The sequence below is a fragment of the Paroedura picta genome, chromosome 11 (genome assembly GCF_049243985.1).
Source record: "Paroedura picta isolate Pp20150507F chromosome 11, Ppicta_v3.0, whole genome shotgun sequence".
Taxonomy (NCBI): domain Eukaryota; kingdom Metazoa; phylum Chordata; class Lepidosauria; order Squamata; family Gekkonidae; genus Paroedura; species Paroedura picta.
This window is the reverse complement of record NC_135379.1, coordinates 63203148-63227534: the sequence shown is the minus strand read 5'-3', so window position 1 is coordinate 63227534 and position 24387 is coordinate 63203148. Positions and strand designations below refer to the sequence as shown.

At 45.8% G+C, this 24387-nt stretch overlaps 1 protein-coding gene across 4 annotated transcripts; it reads right to left on the bottom strand.

Moving 5' to 3' along the window:
• Positions 1 to 313: 313 nt before the first annotated feature.
• On the bottom strand, positions 314 to 24132 carry RPRD1A (regulation of nuclear pre-mRNA domain containing 1A). 4 transcript variants are annotated; one of them, XM_077303031.1, is made up of 7 exons: positions 23845 to 24114; positions 17289 to 17418; positions 15862 to 15968; positions 15673 to 15767; positions 14999 to 15125; positions 14729 to 14904; positions 314 to 3768 (listed from the first exon to the last, which is right to left on the bottom strand). In XM_077303031.1, the coding sequence occupies exons 1-7, from the start codon at positions 23993 to 23995 to the stop codon at positions 3619 to 3621; spliced, it is 936 nt and encodes a 311-aa protein (XP_077159146.1). In that variant the 5' UTR covers positions 23996 to 24114; the 3' UTR covers positions 314 to 3618. The 4 variants fall into 4 exon arrangements, with proteins under 4 accessions (XP_077159146.1, XP_077159148.1, XP_077159149.1 ...); XM_077303033.1 differs by lacking the exon at positions 314 to 3768 and adding an exon at positions 13574 to 13675 and having other exon boundaries at positions 23845 to 24122; XM_077303034.1 differs by lacking the exon at positions 314 to 3768 and adding an exon at positions 13574 to 13663 and having other exon boundaries at positions 23845 to 24119.
• Positions 24133 to 24387: the final 255 nt, after the last annotated feature.

Here is a 24387-nt window from a genome sequence, read left to right as displayed (position 1 = left end):
CCAAATAGCAGCAACATGAGCCCTGGTGTGCAACACTGCGGGTCTGTAGTTCTGTGGTAGTGAAGTCATGACTAGGTGAAAATCATGTTTGTGTGAAGACAAATTAGTATGTGCAAGCTGAGCCGAGGAAACCATTGCTGATAGGCACAAGGAAGAGTGACTTTGAGTTCATACTGTGTTTTTTCAAGAGTGGAGTCTGCCACTTCAAAATATTGACAGCATTTTTAACGGAATCTCTCTAGAATGGTCAAAGTTACATTGGTGTGGGGGGGGGGGGGGAGAGGAGTAAGTGTGATGGGACAAAACAGAACAGTAAATTTTTTGAACATTTATTATTTTCAGCATGAAAACGTGCTCTTACGAGGATGGAAATTACAAGTTCTGGTAATGAAATAGCTCTACATAAAACAGCAGAATTGCTGCACAAGTTAGAAGACTAAGATGTTTTCACAACCACATGCTACAAGGAGCATTCATATTGAATGACAGGAAAACGGGCTGGTAGTCAGGTAACTATAAAAGCAGCTTGAGGGCCTTTGGCAGTTTATCTCAGGCAGCAGTGCCATCTCCCCCCCTCCCCCCCATCAGAGAGCTTTTGAAATTAAAGGAAATTTCAAAATTCACCACTCGGCTATTGCAGACCTCTGCTTGAACCTAAAGGTAATCTCTGTATCCCAGCTAGGATCTCCAGCCCAAGACTTCCTATCAGTAAGCCAGATAAGACTGACTAATTAAGAGCTGATTAAAATAGTTGGGAGTACTCAGTAATGGGATTACTAAGCATTCTAATATGTACTTGAGATTTCTTTATGGCAATAAAGGTACTCCGAATCTGAATTGCTCAACATTTCAGATTGGGCATGAATTCTGCAGCAGCAGAGTGGCTACTCTGTTGCTTAAGTACATTTCCCATTTATAACAGAATACTGTGTCCTAATTTTAGGGGGGGGGCAATATGCCAAAGCATTCTGTTTGGACCTGTATTCTGAAGGGAGGCACTGAGAGTTGAACTGTAGAGTCTGGACAGCGGCTTCCATGGAGCTGTAAAGTTTCCAAATATGCAACAAGGTTTTGGTATTGAATACCTTGTTTTGTCTTCACTTTGTCAGCACAGACAAAAAAATTGTAGTTCCCACCCCCAAGCAGTATAGTAACCTGCACTGCATGGATCCAGGCTGTTGCAAGAGTCTGGAGACCAGTCTAGAGACCCAAGATGTATAAGGAAAGGTTGGGGGAGCTTGGTCTGTTTAGCCTGGTGAGGAGACGACTGAGAGGGGATCTCATAACCATCTTTAAGTATTTAAAAGGGTGCCATATAGAGGATGGAGCAGAGTTGTTCTCTCTTGCTCCGGAGCAACGGATCAGAACCAATGGGATGAAATTAATTCAAAAGAAATTCCGGAACTCCGGAAGAAGTTCCTGACAGAGTGGTTTCTCAGTGGAACAGGCTTCCTCGGGAGGTGGTGGATTCTCCATCTTTTGAAATTTTCAAACAGGCTGGAGAGCCATCTGACGGAGAGGCTGATTCTGTCAAGGTTCCAAGGGATGGCAGGTTACAGTAGATGAGCAATAGGGTTGTAGTGCAGGGGGGTTGGACTAGATGACCCATGAGTCCCTTCCAACTCTGATTCTATGATTCTATAATGTTTTTGTAGAATTTTCAATTAGTAAACAACTTGTTCTAGATAGTGTCTTACTTTTACGCAAGTAAAGCAACTTTACCTATCATTGATTTTCACTGGATGAAATTTAAGCACATAACCTCACTGAAATTCACTGGATTTGCAACAATGAACTCTGCAAGATCATTCCTGAACATTGCAAAGTGCACACAGGAAGTAATGGAAGCAGCTATAATAGTGGCTAGAATCCAAGGCTAACTGAGCTACCCTGACCTGGTTGGCCCAGGCGAGCCTGATTTTGTCAGAAGTTAAGCAGGGTCTCCCCCTGGGCTGGCATTGGCATGAGAGACCTCCTAGGAAGGTCAGGGTTGCTATTCAGAGGGATAAACCATTGTGGGTGCTACAAAGAAGCGGCAACTAAAGGAAGCCAAGTTTTGGAGCTACTGTTGCTTTATCCATAAACAGCAACTGTACTACAAATCAGCAAGCTTAGTGTGGTAAAAAGATTGTTTTTCGGATAAAATACGTCTCTGCCCTAATTTGGGGAGAAGGAAGTTGAAGGGGGTCCCACCCCCTTTCTAAATCAGTTGGGGACTATAGTAGAGCCAGCTTGGTATAACGGTTAGGAACACAACTTCTAATCTGGCGAGCAGGGTTTGATTCCCTGCTCCCCCACATGCAGCCAGCTGGGTGACCTAGGGCTCACCACGGCACTGATAAAGCTGTTCTGACCAAACAGGAATATCAGGGCTCTCTCTTTGAACTGCTTTGAGACTCCTTCATGTAGAGAAAAGCGGCATATAAGAACCAACTCTTCTTCAGTAATATTGGGGCTCTCTCAGTCTCACTTCCCTCACAGGGTGATGTTGTGGGGAGAGGAGATTGTAAGCCGCTTTGAGACTTCTTCAGATAGAGAAATGCGGCATATAAGAACCAACTCTTCTTCTTCTTCAGTAATCTTAGGGCTCTCTCAGCCTCACTTCCCTCACAGAGTGTCTGTTTTGGGGAGAGGAAAGGGAAGGCAATTGGAAGCTGCTTTGAGACTCCTTTGGGTAGAGAAAAGGGGGGTATAAGAACCAACTCTTCTTCTTCATGTGGGGCCCCCCTAATTTAAGCACTTGCAAGTTTTCTCAGTGTAATCCTAAACATGTATGCTCAGAAATTATGCCGAGGTCCATAGGACTTACTTCATTGTAAATTTGCAGATTAAGTGTGGTTAATTAAAAACAAATCAAGATGTCCTACATAATTGTCATCCTCAAATACCTTTACTGGCAGCTGTGTGTAAAGGCCTGGTGGTCCTCCAAGATTAGGCTGCCCTGCTAAGAATCTTGTTTCAGAAAAGAAGCCAAGGGGAGGGATGGCCTTTCAGTATATAAAACCCACCTCTCGAGTAGAAAACAGATAATTATCAGATTAAAACACTAAAACACAATGTTTTAAAAATTAAATATGGACATTTTTGGTCATTCAATGTCTTTAATACAATTTTATATTTATGTTCAAAGATTTTTAATGACAGCATTTGATGTAAACTATTTTTTTTCCAGGGAAGGAAGCCTATGACCCACGCTTCAGACATCGTTTCATGAGTTATCTTTTCTAAGCGAAATATCCATGTCCGTATTTTTGTTTTCTTGCAGCTGGACTGCAAATTCTTAACATGCACACTTCGATTATATCACCGGAACTGCGTCTGAGAAGGAGGACATAGGCAAAGGGAAAGAAGAATCCACGTCCTAACGGGAGGCATCTAAGCCAAGTGAGTACAAAAGATAATTACAATAATTTCTTTTTCATTAACATAATACACTGATGCTGCCTCTTATAAACATGGTACCTGTTTCACCACTTGTCAGTAAAATTTTCAACCAACCAACATTTAACAAGTCATATAAATTAGAACACGTAGGGCTACTCTGAACAAACATACAAAAATAATATCAATCCATCAGTTAACCTGACCCCTTCTTCTTCCCAGCAGAACGTCTGAACGTCAATCGTCGCTGTATACGTCCCCGGCAAATGGAAGGTGCACTTGGCTTCCTGTGACGTTGGGCAGCCTTGAGAGGTCTGGAAGGCTCTGGAGGCGCGATTTGAGTTCCTTCCGTACCTGAGAGACTCTGGCGAGCTTGCGCTTGTATTCCTGAAAGGCCAACGGAAATGACACCTTTATTGCTGTCCAGCCACAACCACTCTGTTTTTTCTTGGTTCTGCGAAATGGTCCTTCCTCAAGATAGATGGACATCAAGACAAGCGAGAAAGCACCAAACTGGTTCATTGTGGCCTCAGCAGTCACACACCTGATAAGCTGTTTGCAAAACGTGAACAGGTATTCAGGAGCACCTTTCTGCCTGCCCCGGGTATGTTTCTACCTTTTCCCCAAAAGGGGAGTGAAGCACCTACAGCCCAGTTTCCTATTTCCTATTTGGCATCTCTCAGTTCTGATTTCCCTGTCCCCAAACACACATACATGTTGGAGACCCACTGAAGCTCCTCAGATACTTTGGCTGTTCAGTTTCTATTTTCATTCTGTCAAGGATAGCCACTGGCTTGTCAGGTCCCTGATCAAGCAAGCTTTGACTCTTGGTAAGTCTGACTCTCCAAAGCTTAGACCCAAAACCTGAGGTTGGTTTTGAAGGTGCTGCTAGACTCTGATGGTCTGTATCAGGGGTAGTCAAACTGCGGCCCTCCAGATGTCCATGGACTACAAATCCCAGGAGCCCCCTGCCAGCATTCGCTGGCAGGGGGCTCCTGGGAATTGTAGTCCATAGACATCTGGAGGGCCGCAGTTTGACTACCCCTGGTCTGTATGGTCCGTTCTGACTCTATGATTCCAGGACTCAAGTCCGGCTGTTCTACTGTAGGCCAACATAGCTGCTCTTAGAAAGTACCCTCAAGTGAATGCTTTACATTTCCCAGGCTAGAATCATTAAAACACAACGGGGACATTTAAGCCAACTGGGGGGGGGGGGGCTACTAAACTTGAGAAAAAGTAAAGTTCTTTTGCCTGATGCCCCAAAGTCTACCAGCTGGATGCCAAGAGAAGCCTACATAAGGGAACTCCAGGGTGCGGGCACTTCTCCCGAGGAGGACCGAGCTCCAGGGGAACACACAAATGAGCTACTTACACCTGTTAGCTGTTTAGTTCTCGCACGTTTAACTGGTGAACACTTTTGAATACAGTCTTCTGTACCAGCACTGTTGAATAGTCTGCAGTAATCTAACCTGGATGTAACCCAACGTGGACAGTGGTGGACAAATCCCTAATTTGGACAATACTTTAAAATTTATCTTATCATTACATTTATAAGCCACCCCGCCTTGAGCCAGTCATCTTGGGGGGCTTATAAATGTAATGATAAATGGGTTGGATCCAGACTGCCTTGGCAGTCTCCGCTGAGTCACCATTCCTACCCCAGACACGCAATCGTCCAGTTGGGTGACTGCCAGGACTGCAGAGGCAGAATGCAGGGGGAGGGGGCGAGGCCTTCCTCTCACAGGACCTAGAGCACATCCCCATGCTCTTTGTAGCCCAGAAAATGCCCTCTATTCATGTAGCTGCAGCTTCTTGAAGAAGTGACTTAATCCTAGCCTCTCCCATGGGCTGCAGAGCCAGGTAGCTGGAGTGAAGAAGGGGAGGTCACCACACTACCCTCTTCGGCAAACAGTCTTCCACTGATAGAGGAGATCTCACCCTTTCCTATCCTGAATGCAGCCTGCCAAAACTGCATGGCTCTTCACCCCTTGCACGGGGGGGGGGGGGGTTATATCCTGTTTTCCCCTACCCAAAGCAGTTTACAAACCCTTTTTGTCTTCCTCTCCCCACAACCTACAGCTTGGGGCAGAGACAGCTCCAACAGAACGGCTCTGCAAAAACAGCTCTTACGAAAACGGACCAGCCCAAGGAATCAAACCCTGTCCACCACATTAGAATCTACCAGTTTTAGCCCCTCCACTACCCTGGGAGCGGGAGAGAAACCAGAAGCCCCTGCGTTCCCTAGATCCGAGGAGCACCGGGGAAGTCGTCTCCTACGGAATTCTGCTACCAGATGCGAATTCATATTTCATTCGCACAGTTGCTATAAAAAGAGGATCCCGGGAGTCCACCAGGTTGGCAGGATCTAGACCCCACTTCCAGTGGACTTTGCTGGTCCTAAGTGACATCGTCAAATAATCGGACGGGTAACATGATGAAATCGCATTCTCATGAGGTCCCTAAAGGAGTGAGATCCTAGGGAAGGTCAACGGAAATGGCCTTAAAATAGCGGCAAATAAGCTTGAAAGGGAAAACATGTCAGTGAGGGCGAGAGGACCTCCCCACTCTGAGTTCTCGTGCCTGAGATGCCAGGGGTCTGTTCTCACAGGTGTCAACAGGGCCTACAGCAGGCTTTTGCGAAACCCTGGGATGGGTTTCCCAAATGGGAGGGAGTTAATTAATTTTTTAAATTTGGTAATCATTTATTGGGTGACTATATATTTTAAATTTGGTAATCATTTATTGGGTGACATGACCATATACAGTCATGTAGACCTGACCCCCCCCCGCCCAATGGCCAATGGTTGAGCCTGGATGCGGGGAGGGGGTATCCCTGGGTGGGCGTGAACGCAGCTCTGCTTCCCAACCCGTTCTGCACGACTGTACCACTTCTGGGGGTTCTCAAAGCCTGGAGAATGTTTCAGGGGTTACTCAACAGTTAAGAAGTTGAGAAAGGCTGGCCTAGAGGTAGTAAAGGTAAAGGTATCCCCTTTGCAAGCACCGGGTCATGTCTGACCCTTGGGGTGACGCCCTCCAGCGTTTTCATGGCAGACTCAATACGGGGTGGTTTGCCAGTGCCTTCCCCTAGAGGTAGTCGAAGGTGGCAAATTCCATTTCAGAGGCACAGCTGAAGGCCTTAGGGACAATCTCCTATCCTGCAACATCCGGCCTCCCCAAGACTGGAGTCTTAGCCTGTCCGCATAGTGATGATTGCCAGGTTTTGTTTGAAGAATTCCTGGAGACTTTTAATGACTTTTAACACAGACTGGGGAGGGCGGAGCTTGGGGAAGACCTCAGGGGGTTATAATGCTTTACGGCAGCCTTCCTCAACTTTTTTACCATTGAGAAACCCCTAAAACATTCTTCAAGCCTTGAGAAACCCCAGAAGTGTCACCTCTGTGTAGAATCTGGCTGGGAAGTGCAGCAATGGACACGCCCACTCAGGGCCCCTCTCCTGCCCACTCCCTCCAGGCCCAATCTGGGCCATTCTGAGAGGGGTTTTTTTTTTGGGGGGGGTTAATGTGACTATATATGATCATATCACCCAATAAATATTTAATACATTCAATAGATATAACAAAATTAATTCACTCCCCCCATTAAGGAAACCCTTCCAGGGCCAACAAGAAACCCCAGAGTTTCACGACACCTGGGTTGAGAAACCCAGCTTTAGGGTCCCCTTCTAAAGCAGACACTCTCTCTGGGAGAACTGACCTCTCTAACCTGAGCAGTTAATTCCAGGGGATCTCCAGCTACCACATGGAGACTGGCAACCCTCCCAGTAACCTGACTCTCTGGACGTGACACAAATGCTTTGAAAGCCCAGCAAGATGGCAGAGTCAGGCCTGTTAAGCCACAGGGCCCATGCAGAACCTTGTTTTTAAATTTTTGGCCATCAAGTCGTAGCTAACTTATGGCACCCCATCCAAGGTATATTTCAGAGGTGGTTTCCCATTGCCTGCCTCTGCATAGCAACCTCAGTATTCCTTGGGAGTCTTCCATCCAAATACTGGCCAGGCCCAACCTGGCTTAGCTTTCAAGGGCTGACAAGTCTGGGCCAGCCTGGGCATCTAGATCAGGGCCTTGAAGAACAAGCCGTGCTTTGAGACCAATTCTGCATCAGGGACTCCTGCCTCCCTACAAACAAGAATCAGGCAGGGGGGGACCAGGGCTGACTCCGCTTAGCTTCTGAGATCAAGCTAGCCAAGTCGGGGCCTCTGCTTGGTTCATGACCTCAATGCAGAGCAAAACACCAAGACACTGAGAAAAGGCAGGGGAGGATGAAAAAATAACATTAGAACACTATTGTCTCCTCCTCCCTCCCTCCCTGGAAGCTCCATGGCCAGGTGAGGAACCCTAACCCTATGTGTGGAGAAGGGGTCAAGGTCTGTTGTGGCTTACTTTTCCTCAAAAGGGCCATGGAGCAAAAAGTCAAGAGCTCCAGCAGTTGATACAATCTACTAGAAACGGCATGAGTTAACTATGGTTGGGCATCAGGAATACTGAATGTTATTTCTACCTATTTTATACTACTTTTATATTATGGCCAGACACGTCCACATTGAGCCTCTAAAGCCTGAGATGGTCGGGCCTTGATTCATATCAGCCACTTCTGCCCCTTTTAAACTCAAACCAGAACTAATCCAAAATGATGAGCCTTTGTCCTCTACGAAAATGCCTGAGATTTTCAAGAATGGACGTAACAACACATCAGCCTTTGATTTGAGAGTCTACACATCACAAAACCCTGCCAAATAGTTTTAGAAAGCAGGCTGGGCCGCTGTGGGGCTTTTGCCCAGGAAGACTTCTGATTTTTAAAAATGTGCAGATCTTTTCAAAAGATGACTTTAGGAGGAGCCTGCCACCACAGGCCAAGGATCCTCATGGTGTGGCTCAGAAGCCATTTTTGGGGTGGCCCCACCTCCTGCGGCAGCTGCTTCGTGGGAGCCATCATGTGACTGTGCCCACAAGATTGTCTGCAGGTGCTAACACCAGATCCATTATGCGACCCTGACGCTGCTGATAGTCGGAATAAGGGAGCCCCAAGTGACAATGAATTATGTCTTTGGGAAAAGGCAGCTGAAGGCTACGTTGAATTACTGCTGTCCAGCAAGTTGCAGTGCAGCTGTATATAAATGGCATAAAATACGGGACTACCTGTGATACAGGTATGTTGGAGAAACTTAATGTAGCAATGTTTTTGTAGTTTGCTGCTAGCAGTAATTCATGGGTGGTCGTGAAGGAGTTGATGGGAACAGGTAATAGGCTCAAAAAAGTTTGAGAAGGTATAACTTGTTTCTTGTGCAATGAATGACGAAAGGCAACTGGATAAACCTCTGATGGACGATAAGCCATAATGGCCAAGGAAATAGTGGCACAGGTAAAGCTAGGCATACAGGTGAAGCTGTGTAAACTGCAACTCCAGAGAAACACAAAAGGATTGCAGCTGTTTTTACAAAAGAAAAAACAAAAAACATAACCTCTTGGGCCATTCAGCTGTGAAGTCAAACTTGCATGAGGTTGGGCAACACTCACTGGAGTCTCACAACTACAGAGGACCAGCTAAGTTGGCTGTACGGTGGGGGCCCTTCTGCAGCTCTCCTTGACAACCATTTAAAAAGAAGTTTAAAGCCATTTTGCATAAATTGGTAGAACTGTTGGTAGAACCCAGCTGTTCATGCAACAGACTCTGGGCTGCCTGCACAGAAATGCCGGGGGGGGGGGGGGGGAAGCTGCCATTGAAAAGTTCAGCATAAAAAACAGAATGCATATTTAGATAAACAAGCCACGTGGGAAAATTTAGCTCATCTCAAGTTCTAAAGAAACGTGCTCTAATTTGAGAGAGTGTGTGTATTACTCCAACTTCAGAATCAAGTTGCCAAAGGGGGAAAGAGCAGTCAGTTGTTTGGAGCCACAATATGAAGAGAATTTGGATCACTGGCTATGGCCAAGGTAGCAAAGCCAAGAGAAAAAAAGGAAGAGTTCGCTCTTAGACACCACTTTTATCCACCCAAAGGAGTCTCCAAGCGGCTTACAGTCGCCTTCCCTCTCCTCTCCCCACAACAGACACCCTGTGGGGTGGGTGAGGCTGAGAGAGCCCTGAGATTACTGAAGAAGAAGAGTTGGTTCTTAGATGCCGCTTTTCTCTACCCGAAGGAGTCTCAAAGCAGCTTCCAGTCGCCTTCCCTTTGCTCTCCCCACAACCGACACCTTGTGAGGTGGGTGAGGCTGAGAGTCCTGATATTACTGTTCAGAGCAGTTTTCTCAGTGCTGTGGCGAGCATAAGGTCACCCAGCTGGCTGCATGTGGGGGAACCGAGACTCAAATCCTGCTCGCCACTTTAGAAGTCCACACTCCTAACCATTACACCAAGCTTGCTCTTGTAGGGGCAGTGAGGTCCGGAAATTAAAATCAGAAGCAAGGACCTCCTAAAGGCTCCGCTTGAGCATTGTAACTTACGGCCTGGAAGGGCAGCCAATTTCTCTCTGGATCTACCAAGGAAATGGTTTCAGTGGGCAGCTGTACAACTGTTAAGATCGGAGTCTGAGGAAGGGAGCTTTGACTCTCTTAAAAATTTACACCCAGAAAATCTTGTTAATCTCAAAGGTGCTACTGGACTCAAATCAAACGGTGAAAAAGTTGACTAGTACAGGATCCCAGATATCTGCAAAACTGATTCCAGTGTCCTGCCCTTTCCCTAGAAGATGCATGTCTGCAGCTGAGGAGACAGTCCCCAGTCCCCACTGTGAAGGTCGCTTCCCTGATTTCATCCCACGCTATGACTTCCAGCAACAAACTCAAGTACCTTGCTATACTGTGGACAAGAAGGTGGGGGATTTGTCATGCCTAAAGTTGCCCCTTATAAATCCCGGAAATATTTTTTTGTGGAAATGGTCCTGATGTTCGACAAAAATAAAGGTGCCACATCTAATGATGCATTAATCTATCAGCTCTGTGGCTATTAAACAATAAACTGAGTGAAGCGTCTTCCAGGCCAAATTCATTGCAAGACAAAATACTTTTGAATGCAAGTATATGCAAGTACATGACCTATCCACCATACAGAAACTGGGTTTTGATGAGATTTCACATTAATACACTTGTTTCCAGACAATGTTAAATTAATGCCTACAGATGAATGGCAATATACCCTATTAATTTGGAGCTGTCGTGCCAAAGTCCAGCATGATACTACACAGGTAGAGACTGGCTCCGTTTTCAGTGGGTATGATCAAGCAGAGAGCTGTAACTGTCCATCACACCTGTCAAGTTCAGTTGCACCAAACTTGTGACAAGCAATGAAAGTGGATACAGGATACACTAAGCCCGGGGGGGGGGCTTGCTTAGTTCTCACAGGGTCCCCCTGAGTTCTAAGAAAATGAGTTATCAGACAAAAGTTGAAGGGGGTGGGGTTGACCTCTACAGCAAATGCTGGCCGGGGCTCATGGGAATTGTAGTCCATGAACATCTGGAGGACCACAGGTTGACTACTCCTGCTCTACAGCACATACCAAAGTCTTCCCCTCCCCCTCCTCATGATACACCCAGGCATATCCTTAGAAGTGCCATGAAATGAAATAAACCATTTGCAACCACAATGCTGTAAAAGAAAAGTTACTTCTTTTGATAGGGCAGGGTCAAAAGGATAGGTTACAACCTCTGAGAACTCACTTGTGTGTTGCCTACAAGCTTGTTACCCCAGTTGGGTAACAACCAAAATAACATCAGGAAAGAGCCCCTGTCTATAGGAACTTCCCTGCCCCCCTCCCCCTAAAACGGGAAAAGTGAAGCAGAAGGCAAGTTATGTAGTAATCGGTACTGTGACTGGAATGATTATTAAACTTTTAACTGTTTTAATCGTGCTTTAACGGGTTTTAAAATCTATCATCATCTTTAACCGCTCCTATCTTTAACCGTTCCTATTAAATAAAAGGGTAAGGCCACCTGGGGAGGAGTTAGGGCGGGCCCTGTCCAGGATAAAAACTCAAGAGGGCCCAATCAGGAGCCGCAAAGCAGCTCCTGATTGGGCCCTCCGAATGTCCATCCAGGGCCAAGCAGCCAATGGGGAGGTGCGCAAAGTGCCTTCCTATTGGCCCCTCACCAGGACAGACCGAAATTCCATTCACCCAGCCCAGTCTGGCTGCCAGTCTGCTCTTGACCACCACAGGGAGAGGAGGTCAGTAGGGCTGCCAAGGGGGATGAGAACAGAGGCTTGGACAGGCCGCACCAGCCCTTTTCACCCCAAGGCTGTCCTAACTGTCATGTCCAACTGCAAATTGCCTCAGAACCCTGACAGGCTGGAGAGTGCGCTCCCTCCCTCCCCCCTCCCTTCAGGCCTGCTGCGAAGGAGCCTCTGACAGCCCCTGACTGAGGAGAGGGAGGCGTTTCCAAAGAATAATGTAGGGGAGCCTGAGGGCCTTCTTTTTGAGGGGGGGGGGAATTTTCCCTTCTGCCAAACAGTTGCCTGACAGGGAGGCCACAGAAAAGCCCCTTCTCACTGCTCTGCCCGGAGGTTAGACACAGCCAAGCAATGTGTCTTTCTTCTTTGCAACTCTCTGCAGATTTGAGGCCACTGCACAGCGTTATTCTGCAGAGGAAACTGGCTCTTTTGTCTCCTGTTTCATCTGCACAACAACCCTGTGCAGTAGGCCTCAAGTCTTTCAATTCAACAACAACCTGTGTGGGAGGCCTTAAATGATTCTTCTCTACCACAACCCTGTCCAAAGTAGCCCTTTTTGCCTGGGGAGCTGATCTTTATACTCTGCAGGTAAGCTGTAATTCCAGGAGCTCTCCAGGCCACACCTGTAGGTTGGCTACCCCTGGGTTGGAAATATTCCTGGAGGTTTGGAGGTGGGACTTCAAAATCGTACAATGCCTCAGAGTCCAGCCTTCAAAGGAGCCATTTTTGCCTGCAGTTGGTAGGGAGTGGTGCAGGAGTGTCCCTCCTGGGCTATGGGCTATGGCCAGCCCTTATCAGCAACTGTTTGTATTCTGGGGAGCAGACAGGCAGACCAGCATCAGTCCTGTGAGTCTGGAAAGTGCAGGAAGATCTAAATAAATATTTACAGCCTGAAACTGTAAATAGACAACAAGTAAATGTCTGCAGACACATAGTAACTGTAATGACTTATTGGCCTGGCAAATAACCTTGGCCTGGCAAATAACCTTAACAGTATAAAAAACCTTACTAAGGTCAAGACAAAATCTGTTCTTCTAAGGAGCAACCATGAAAGAAGCATGTGGGCACATATTTTACCAACAGTAAATATGGGAGACAGAAGGAACAGGGTGGACACCTGTGTACTGTGACTACCCCATGTGTATTAGGGCAGAGGGGCATTTCAGTGAATATGGCCTAATTCACACAAGAAGGGAAATGATGCAGAACTGGGGGGAATTGGTTGCTATGTAATCTTCCCCTAAGAAGAGTCTCCAGTCTAATTTTCCCTTCACATATCTGAGGACATGGCTCTGGAAAGCTCATCTGTAACCACTATGCCAAAATTCCCAAAGGTCAGTCCTCTCCCACACTCAACGAACAGTCCACACCACAGGTTCTTGACACCCGTATCTCCACACCCATGGCCTCATTTGCCACCATGCCACCACAACCTCCCACCACACACACATGACAACCCCATGCCCTTACAGACTGGACAACTCCTCCCCTTCCTCTTCCCACTGCCAAGCTCTAGCGCCTGTTGTATTATTGGAGACAACGGGCTTTGCCACTAGTCATGTAATATAAAATGCTACATGGTTCTGGGCAGTCATATAATTCAATCAAGCCATCGATAATAAAATGAATGTTCTCTGGTTAGCCTGTCCTTTGGATCATAGAGATAAGCCCTCATTTCTTGATAGTTTTTTTTCCCACAGTTATCAGCACAACTGACCAGGTGAAAAAAGACCATCAAGCCAGCAAGGGGAACTCAAATTCTGACTCTTAATTATCTCGAAATGCATAACTTAAACTTTGCACAGTTAATATACTTAAGGATGCCTGAAAACGGGTTGTTTAAACAGAATTTAAAAAATCAGTCTTCAAGTGGCCAGAGGTTTTTCAAAGTGACTCAAAACTAAATGTGTAGTTAGCTTTGAAGATCCAGTTTGTGGGGGGCTGGTGGTTGATGGACATAGGAAGTATCATGGAGCAGTTCTTCAGTGCTCAAGAACACGAGACAAAACGAGATTTTGATTGCGAATTTTATTTTTAGCAGGATGCGTGACTAAGAGAAGGCACTGTCCTTCTTGGGCGACAACCATCCTCCACGCTTCTCACCTGAAATAAAAGCTAGATAGATGTTAAAGAGATTCTACTACAAAAGCTATGAAGATGCTACTCACCCACAGAGAAGCCGGGAGGAACCTTAAGAAAAACAATGATTTTGTTGTTGTTGACCTACCACATAAAATTAGCTCCATAAACTTAAGGTATAAGATAAAAAACAGCACAATATATACCTCCTTATTTGCTTTTAAACTATTAAATCAAGGGAAAAGGGATCAGCTTATTTTTAACCCTTATACATTTCTCTCCTGTTTCAATCAAAATTGTTGTTCCTAGTTGACAAACAGGTCACAATACTAGTTTTAAACAGATAAAATTTTCAAATGCTTGAATTCAGTGTTTTGTCACACCATGATATTTGGACAGTAGGTAATAGCGGGGGCCCAACCAAGAACACCAGAGGGCTAAAGTTCTTTAACTCTGCTCCCTTGGAGACAGAATGAGCACAAGCCCCCCCCCCTCCCCCGATCTTGAAAATGATACGGGTCAAGCAGCAAAGAAAGCTATGGGCATTTCTATATGCAGATTACCCAGGATTCCAGGCTCTTCACAGAAAGCAATTCCATTATATAGCCACACCCAAAATGTTCAACCAAGCTTGGAGCTTTCATTCAAGAGTGCTGAAATGCTCACTGAAATCATCATGCCCTTACTGGGGAAGAAAAAGAAATAACTCTAATTTAATATGCTTGTTTTACTACGATATGCAACTTAACTACTGAGCCCATGCTGTCTACCAGGTGCATAAAAATTCATCCAGTCAATCTGCTCAAAGAAAAACTGAAGTGGGATGGTCAAAGGATGCTAAATGCACATGTGCCTAGCATACTTGGTAGAATGAAACTCCATAACTGGTATTCTATAGAAGTGTGGGCAAGTTAAGTTCTTAAGCAGTAGGTGGCACGCACTAGTTAAAAATCGGGGGGGGGGGGAACTATTAGTGAAAAGAGAAAAGACGGGAAGGGAAGAAAATCTACTATGCTTTCTATAGAAAGTAAGCATAAAGCATTTTAGTAAGGAAAAGTCAGAGATCAGGACTACCATAAAGTTACGCACTTCCAAGGTTTGCTCTTTCTCAGTGAGAACTTCTTTTTGGCATCGGAGGAAATCGGAGAGCATCCGCGTCAGCTGCCTCCTATCGTCTATTTCAGCTGCCAGCCGGCCATTGTAATCCGCCAGCAACATGCACGCGTCGTCCACCATCTTTGAAAGCTGCTCTCCTGATTCCTTATCTGGAAAGTAACAACCGAACATTCATGTATTCCAATCGAGTATAATCTTGTCCAATCCTACTACGGCGGTTTGAATTCCTGCCACTTCCCTTACCTGTTATTCTATCAAGCAAGGACACGTCTTGGACCTCTACAGGTAATGAAGCTATTCTCTGATGAACGGCTGCATCCCCAGAGGCCGCATTTTCCAGTTCTTGCAATGCTCTAATGAGATCTGTGGTCTAAAAAAGAATATTACTTTAGAAAACAATCAGCGACCAAGATATGATGCAGTGGGTTCTATGGCCAAGAACACACAACTTGTTACCTTTTTTTCTCTACTTTCCATCCAACAACATAAAATATCGCTGCAGTAGACTTTCGCCAATTCCCAGAAGGACTGCAGTCCTCTGTTCCCTAAGAAGCCTACATATTCCATAATAATCTCTTGTGGCCTAAAGAGCTGCCAACTACACAGCATACATATAGGTGATACATCTGGCAGCTCAGGAGAAAGCTAGTCAGGATGGCTAACTACATTGTCACTTTGTTATCACTTATTGTTACTGCCAATGCTAGAGCAAAAAAATTACTGTTGGGTACTTTCCCTCCGATCAGGCTTTTAATTAAGTGCATGTACTCATGGGGTCGCGATGGGTCGGACACGACTTCCCACCAAACAACAACAACTCGGCCCTTGTAGAAAAGGAACTCTTCAAAATTACTCTTCCCAAACACACTTGAAAGCAAGACTTCAGCTCTGATTGGTCTTTTCCAGACAATTTCTACCTGTGGAGGATCACACGGAGAACCCTGAGCAGAGCAGTTGTTGTCTTCTACTTTTATCTGTTCGTATGTGCGTTTCCTTGGAGCTTTTTCACCATCTAGAGGAGGGTTCAGAGGGCTCAACGTCAGTCAAAGAGGAGTGAACCACAACAATGAAAAATGGTTTGCAGAAGAAATTGGAAACTGCCTTACACAAAGCATGCCGGAGCTGTTCCAGGACATCGTTTTCATAAACGGATCTCTCTTCCCAGATGGAGAGCACCCGGCCCAGGTGCTTCTTGCAGCTTTCGTCAGTTTCACTGTGAGGGCAACAAAAACCAGTTCACCTTCTTAGCTAGAGACCCTCCACATCCTCTACTACCTGAGCTTTTTGGATTTAAGCTTCGGCATGTTGAGCAGATGCTTTACCACCGAGCCACGGCTCTTCCCTAAAAGTTCAGAAAGAAAGTTCTCCTCCTTAGGCAGCTGATTCTACTGCTGAACTACTTGGACTGTGAAATCTTTTTCCTGATACTATTATTATTATTATTATTATTTAATTTTTAGACCGCCCTTCTCCCAATAGGTCTCAGGGCGGTTTACAACATAAATAGTTAAAACACAATAAAATACCTCGCTGCTATCGTTCTACACATAATTTAAGCCCACTACTGCGGCTCCTCTGCTGCCCACAGGAAGTTTTCCCTGCCCTCCTCTAAGTGTCAACCTTTCCAATACATAAAGGGAGAAATAATATCCCCTCTCAACCTTCTCTTGTCCAAGCTGAACATTCTCAAGTCCCTCCGCCTTTCCCCCTAGGTTTAGGTCCCCTGGCCCCGGATCATTCTTGTCACTCTCCTCTGCATCCTCTCAGTTTTATTCGTATCCTTTTAAAAGTTAGGCCTCCAGAGATACAAAGGTCTTCAGGAGAAGGAAACAGCTAAAACAGGGGTAGTCAACCTGTGGTCCTCCAGATGGTCCATGGACCACAATTCCCATGAGCTCCTGCCAGCGTTTGCTGGTAGGGGCTCATGGGAATTGTAGTCCACGAACATCTGGAGGACCACAGGTTGACTACCCCTGATCTAAATAAATGAGTCCCTTGTGTCCATCTGTCCCTGCTACTCACACTCAGATGCCTGCCCATTTTTCCAGTACCGCAGGGCAAGAAAATCTATTTTGGAATCAAATCTTTTTAAAGAAGGTGTTACTTGCTCAAAACATGTAGTATGAAAATATTTATTTAAAATCATCATCAGCATTAGATACATATAATACGTTGTACTGCCACTGTGGGCCAGCTGGTCTGAGAGCGGCAGCATATAAATAAATTAATTCAATGTGATCCATTTTGTCCCCAATTAATATGCGATATGCACAGCAATACAAAACTGAATAGCTTGGTGTTTCCAATGTTAATATTAAATACATGAGATTATCCTTTTGATTTGGAGGCAGCATCTTTCTTCTACATGGCTCATTACAGGCTGGTAACTTTTCACAGATGCTGTGCCTCCAGACAACTAAATCCAGCTCACTGTCACAACTGCTGCTCCAATCTGCACACCATCTCCACAGCACTTCAACATTTTAATTAGTGAGTGCAGGCATGTCAACATACTGAAGAGAGCATACTGTACCTGGAAACGTGCTTAAAAGCTTCCACTATGACCGGGGCAAAGTCTTTTGTAAATTCTGGTCCTTTCCTTTTGCTGTTCTGAATGACATCATTGGCCAGGTACAAGAATGTTAGTTTTCTGTTCGGTTTTGCTAAAGGAGAAGAAGTGGTTAAACTTAGTCTTTGAGGTGCTGAATTTTGTTTTCTTCTTTTTCCAATACTTTAAGGCTACCCAATTAACGTCACCACTAAGTTGAGGTATGAGCTTTACTCTGACATACAAGAATTAAGCAAAGGGAAGATTTCATACTAAGCTTCAATTACGCCCCAATCTGTAAACCACATTCCCCCAAAAACTCTGGATGGCAGGGCAAGGATACGAGCAGAAGCTAAATTCTACAATTCCATACCTGGTAATGGGGAAAACAGAGTTGTCACCCAGCACCAACCATCAAAGAAATCAGGAGTTTTACAGGATTTGAACACAAAGCATTAGGAACTCCAACACCAGCACTACAAGCCATTTTTTTCTTGATGTAATTGCACCTCCCCACCATTCCTTCGTGCTCTCCTGTTTGCTCTTTTCCCCTTCTCAATGCTTAAAACCACACTGAAATTGAGCCCCCTTTCTGCTAGGACAATACCAGCACTTTTAACATGAAAAAACACAGGCTGGAGTCATAATTTGATTAATGTTTTAACACATTTAGTTTAGTTTCATCACTTTAACTAGGCATATTTAGCAATAAGCAAGCCCCCCCCCACTGGGTCAGGTAACTCTAATTCCATGGTTTTAAATGTGTCTATGATTATCCCAGTGTAGCAACTTCCAAATACACAATGCTACTGTTGAGGGTCCAATAAGAATAATTATAGTATCCTGATAAAAGCATATAATTAATTTTATTTAAAACATTTTTATGCTGCTTGGACAGCTGATCAGGGTCCACAAGGCTGCTGACATTAAAAATAAAAATATAGGTGCAATGAAAATTACATGACCATACCCCCTGAATCCTTCCCCAAACTCAGAATTTTTAACATTGTTTTCATCCTGGTCTGGAATTGCTGTTGTTATTGTTTTGGGTATTTGGAGGGGGAGATAGGAAACCTTAGGTGAGCAATGTACAAGTCCTCAGGAAAATGAGTGTTCCATGATGCCCCTGGGCCACTAGCCCATGAGGAGTGTGCTGTCGGCCATAGCAGCAAGGCCCCTCAGCAGCCAAGGCATCCATGTACTACAATTACCATGAGCCCCTGCCAACCACAACTTTTGTTAGTCTTTAAGTCACTACTGGGCTCTTGCTATATTCGGCTGCTAAAGGGAGACTAACGCAGCTACTCATCTAGATCTGGCTGACAAAAGATCAGCTGCAGGTTCTATGCCTTAAAGCTTGTTCTATAAAGTAGTATAATTCTGGAAATCAGGTTAAATTAACCTATTAAGGCATCTTGTCAGAAGAATGACAGGTCACAAAAGGAACTCAAGGTAAGAAGGAAAACCTTCTACCGTGTAGAAACTCTAAAACTCAAAAATTTAAAGACACTTTTAGGGAAAATACATGAATGAGCACTAAACACATTCGACAAAGCATGGTCACAACAAAATTAAAACATACTATGCCTTTTGAGCTTAAGGAAAAGGTCCTGCTTAGCTGATAAATATGTACCACGTTAGTGAAAGGTAATTAGAAAATTTACAATGCAGCTGAGAATATTGTGATCAGGTAACTGAAAACAAATTTAAAGCGTCAGAAATGTTTAACACCGAGTAGCACAACTTTCAGAATAGGTAAAATCAAAAGACGCCAACACCCTGCATTTAGCCATCATTTTACTCGCCTCACTGAAATCATGAAAGCTAAAATGCTACCTTAAGATGAGAAGCTCAAAATGTTAATACAAGCCTCAACAAAACAGCTGGACAACATTTTTATATAAATTTGTGATATAAGTCACTTAAGTTTTGCCCCCCAAATATGGTTTTGCTCATTCCGTTTTAAGATATTCTCAAAACGGTGAATTAAAAAAAATCAAAGAGAGGTACTTGATTTTAAAGGCATTTTTTAAACAAATCATAAAATTAAGGCACTCCTAGACCACTAGCCTGATTTCTCACCCCTCAGAAACTTCAGCTTCAACATTTAATTCAACTGCTACTGTGACCTCCCTTCTTGTCAATCCAATTAACAAAGTACGTAGTCGATATTAAGCTGAACACTTTGAAAACAGCAATGCTTGGGCGCAGTGGCATCTTTTAGACCGACACAGTTTAATTCTGGGTACAAGCTCTCATTCCATGTGCATGCACACAAAGGCTTATACCCAGAATTAAACTTTTGTAGTCTTAAAGGGGTCACTGGTTTCCAATTTTGCTTCGGACCAACGGCTGCCCACGTGAAAACTACTCTGGAGATAAATTAGAAGTGGGTTATTTGCACAAAAGGAAGACCCCTGATGGATCAGACCACTGGTCTACTTAGCCCAGTATCCAGTCTTACACGCAGGCCAACCAGCTCCTCTGGAGGGCCAATAACAATGACAACTTGGAAATCAAACTAAGGATTAAAAAGATGAAAGTCTTCAGTGACGGAACAATTACTCACGGCTCAAAGAAAGCCACCTGACTAAATGCTCACCTGGAATCTCCTATTTCACTTGGGTATGTAGCAAATTAAAAGGCCGAAAGATTTTATAAAATGTCTTTGCTATCCTCTATAAATGTATTAAGAAACTTTTCAACTTTATCCCAGGCAGCTAGGTAACATTAATATGAGTATAGTAACATTTGACCATATATTTTTAACCAGCATGAACAGCACAAATGTTCACTCCCCTGGTGTGTGTCCTACCAGAAACTTTCCCTTAATTAGAAAGCCTTTAAAAGATATCCACATTTCCCCTCACAACATGGACAGATAGCTATTAATTCACTCCTGCAGCAAAATTGAGGGAGTGATGTAGGGCTCTATAGAGCAGGGGTAGTCAACCTGTGGTCCTCCAGATGTTCATGGACTACAATTCCCATGACTACCCCTGCTATAGAGGGCTGGAGCAATTCTTTCACCAGCTTGCCTTGCCAGTTCTCAGCCCCCAAAAGACCAACTTGAGATAACAAGCCCTGAAGCCAATATTCCCATTCCAAAATGCAGAAAACAGCAGGGAAGATGCAATAAGGCTCAACACGCACAGTCTCCAGGTTGAAGCCATTCGTAAAAACAACTGTACACCATGTTTGTTTTTACGGTGTTCACAAAGCATATATTGAAAAAGTTCAATGTAGGCATGTCTCATGTAAACACACTGAAATCTTACAATTTTATCTTGATAACAGCTTAAAACAATGTGTGGGGATTCATGAACCTCCCCCCCCAATGCAATTTTTAAAATGTGCAAAAAAGGTCCAGCTTGCTTCCGCAACCCCAAGCCAAGGTGAAGCATCCTCAGATTGAATGAGAGCACAAGTCTCAGAAACAGTTTTTATAACCTGTATTAAGCTACACAAAAAATGATGGAATGAAAGCAGGAATCAGGAAACGTAATTAATCAAGATGGATATGAATAAAAGCAACTTTATTATACTGTCAAGAAAAACGGAAAACTGTTATATCTTTTCCCAGAAGAGGTAAAAGGAAACTTGCCTGAACATCCTAAGTATCTACATTAATACAAATTTAGAGTCCAGGGGCACCTTAAGACCAATTAAGTTTTATTCAAGGTACCTTGACCAAAACATTGTAGGTCTTCAAGGTGCCTCTGGACTCTAAATTTGTTCTGCTGCTTCAGACCAACACGGCCACCAGCCTGAATCTATCTACATTAATGCACATGCCACAGTTTAAAAAATAAACACACAATCCTCTTTCACTGACAGGTGTGCTTCATCAGTTTCTCTTTAACTCTTTAACTTAATATTCATATCTTAAATTAAGACCATCAGGCAAATCATGATGATGTTTTACCATTTTCATGTTTTTATACTTCCTATCATGTATGGAATTCCAGCTGACGGCTTTCAATAAGAAAACTCCATTTGTAGGACAATCTCTTTATTGAAAAGAACAAAGATTTGCTAAGACTAACTTTGGCTGTCCATTGCCCTGCTTTAACCTCCAAGTTCCCTCTGCTCCCCCGCCAGTTCATTTGGGTGTGAAGGGTCCAGGATGCCATCCTTCAGTTAGCTGGAGAGACACAACCACCCTTCAGGGATGCTGTAGAGATAGCAGTGCCAGGCAACAGGACAGGACCTTCCTGATCTTGCATTAAGTAGGGGCCTGGACTAGATGGCTTTTTGAGACCTTCCAACTCTATGATTCTACCTGTGGAGAGACTAGGAATCCACCTGCTTCCTCTTCTGCATTCAAACAGTGATCTGTCAACCCTTACTTCAAATCAGCATCAGCCTCCTTCAGAAATACTGTTAGGTGTTATTACTTCATACTGAGCCTCTTGTGGCACAGAGTGGTAAAGCAGCAGACATGCAGTCTGAAAGCTCTGCCCATGAGGCTGGGAGTTCAATTCCAGCAGTCGGCTCAAGGTTGACTCAGCCTTCCATCCTTCCGAGGTCGGTAAAATGAGTACCCAGCTTGCTTGCTGGGGGGTAAAACGATAATGACTGGGGAAGGCACTGGCAAACCACCCCATATCGAGTCTGCCATGAAAACGCTGGAGGGTGTCACCTCAAGGGTCAGACATGACCCGGTGCTTGCATATAGGGGATACCTTTACCTTATTACTTCATGTGTGGGACAGCCTCTGACATTTCTACCTACCACACAGCTAGATGTCCCACCAGCTTTGGCCTGAGTAGCATTCATCTAATTCCTAGCTTTTCCCTCTTTAAGGAAGTACAAGCAGATGCCTAAAAAGGAGCTGGATGCTCAGTTTCAAAATGCTCACACTTATCCACCCACATACAAGTGGCCAGCTTTAGTACAACAGGATTTCTTCCTATTTTAAACTCAGATCTGAGTTATATAGTGTGCATCATCGTAATATCTGGGTCCATACAAGGTGCCTTTTAGCTGTTTAAAACAGATGTGCTTCAGTGGGATATCATAGCATGGTCAAGAATGAAAAAAACATGTTTGCATCCCATCTTATGGCAAAAAGAGAAAAGGAGGTTAGCCAGAGGCATGTGGCAGGGGGCCTCTGCTCAGATCTCATGTCCTCAAGCAGCTGCAGCCCCATCAGCAACATAGGGGTAATAACATGTGTGTAAGGTGCTGTCAGGTCCCAGCTGACTCAGGGCATTTTCAAGATAAGAGACAAACACAGGTGGTTTGCCACTGCTTGCTTCTGTATCGAGACCCTGGAATGCCTCGATGGTCTCCGGTCCGAGTTCTAACTAGGGCTGACCCTGCTTAGTTTCTGGGACTGGACGAGGTCCTGCTGGCCTGGGCCATCCAGGCAGCTCAGAGGCTGTTTGCCATTGACTGCTTTTGCACACTGACCCTGGGCTAGCATGGGCGATCGGGGTCAGGGCGTGGGTCACAATGCTGACTTGTTAACAGGGCGAGAAAGGAGTTTTTCATTGCAACTGCAATGATGCTTATTCCTCTGACCTACCTAACAAGATGATATCTAACACGACAAGTTTTGGAGGGAAGAGCAGCAAGCTGTGAATTTCAATTTTAAGTAGAAAAGTTACCCTTTTTCTCCCTATGGAGCATATATATTTACTGAACAAGCAGCTTTTTCAATGTAGCCTCATAGATCGTACCTTGGATTTTGAAATAACACTTAATGCAATATGTCTAACTGCTACATTTTGTGATAATGTTTGTATTGCTAAAAGGTCTGCTGGCTTTTGAGATTTTCGTTTTGCTCACCCACCTGCAACTTCTATCAGAAGCCAGAGGCCCTCCCATCCAATCCCATCTCCCACCCACAGCTACCCCAGCCCGGCCAACCCTGACTGCTCCAACTACCGCTGGAACGTCCCTGCAAGGCAGCGTGAAAACTGTGCCAGAAACCTTGTGCGATTGCTCAGGAGTAAGCTGCAACCTGCACTCAGTTCTGCCTGACCTCTGCCTTGGGGGCTTGGGGGATCGAGGCTGCTGCTTCACCCACCTCCCCACAAACGGTCTCAGGAAAGAGACGAACGCCGCCGGCTTCCCTGCTGCCATTAGCAAGGCCGTCCATCCAAGGCCACAGATCCCCTCCTACCGCCCAGCATTAAGTCGGGGGTCAGGGACGTTGTCCCCAGTTTCACAACATCTGGCCCACCAGGTCCCAGGAGGCACACGTTGCAGCAAAGGAAAAGAGTCCATTTTCATGCCCCACCGTTCACTGCCTGCGAAAAGGAACCTCCATCGCCCTCCCCTCCATAGGCACCCTGCGACAGAGGGGAGGGGGGCGGAGAGAGCTCTGGGAGAACTGAGCTATCAGGACTGTTACTAGCCCAAAGGGGGCCCCGCAGGGGCTCATGGGAATCGTGGTCCATGGCCCTCTGGAGCGCCCCCGTGCGCGGGGATGGCGGTGCAGGGAGGCCGGGCGGGCCCTTGGGCCCTCTGGGCCGCGCTCTCGGCGGGGCCGTGGCCGGGTGGCCCCGCGGGAGGGGGGGGGGCGGGGCTGACCTTTGCGCAGCTCGCGCTCCCAGACGGCGACGATGAGGGGCGAGTGCTTGCGGTGGTGGATGAGCCACAGGCTGAGGGTCTGCACGCTCTGCTGCGAGTTGCTCAGCTCCGACAGCTTCCGCTCCAGCGCCGCCTCCGAGAAGGCCGACATGGCCCCACGCAGGGCCGCCTCCGCCCGCACAAAATGGCGGCGCCCGAGGGCGGGGACTCACGCGCCGCACCTGCGCGGACGCGCCCCCCGGTTCGCGCGGGGGCGTCACGGCGCGGGCGCCGCCGATTGGAGAAGGGATGTGCCACTCCGCCGCAGGCCGCGCGCCGGTTCGAGGGGACCAGTGCGGCTGAGGCGTCGACTCGGCTGCCGGCCTCCGATTGGAGAGCTTCAGTGTCACGCCGACGTCTGTTGGTCCAATTGGCTCGCGGCGGCCTTGGCGCGCGACCTCCCGGTGGCCCTCGGTTGGACAAGGAGAATGTCAATCCCGCGCAGGCTCAGCCTTTTGGTCGATCGATCTGCAGCGGCCGACGGACCTGACGGCCTCCTATTGG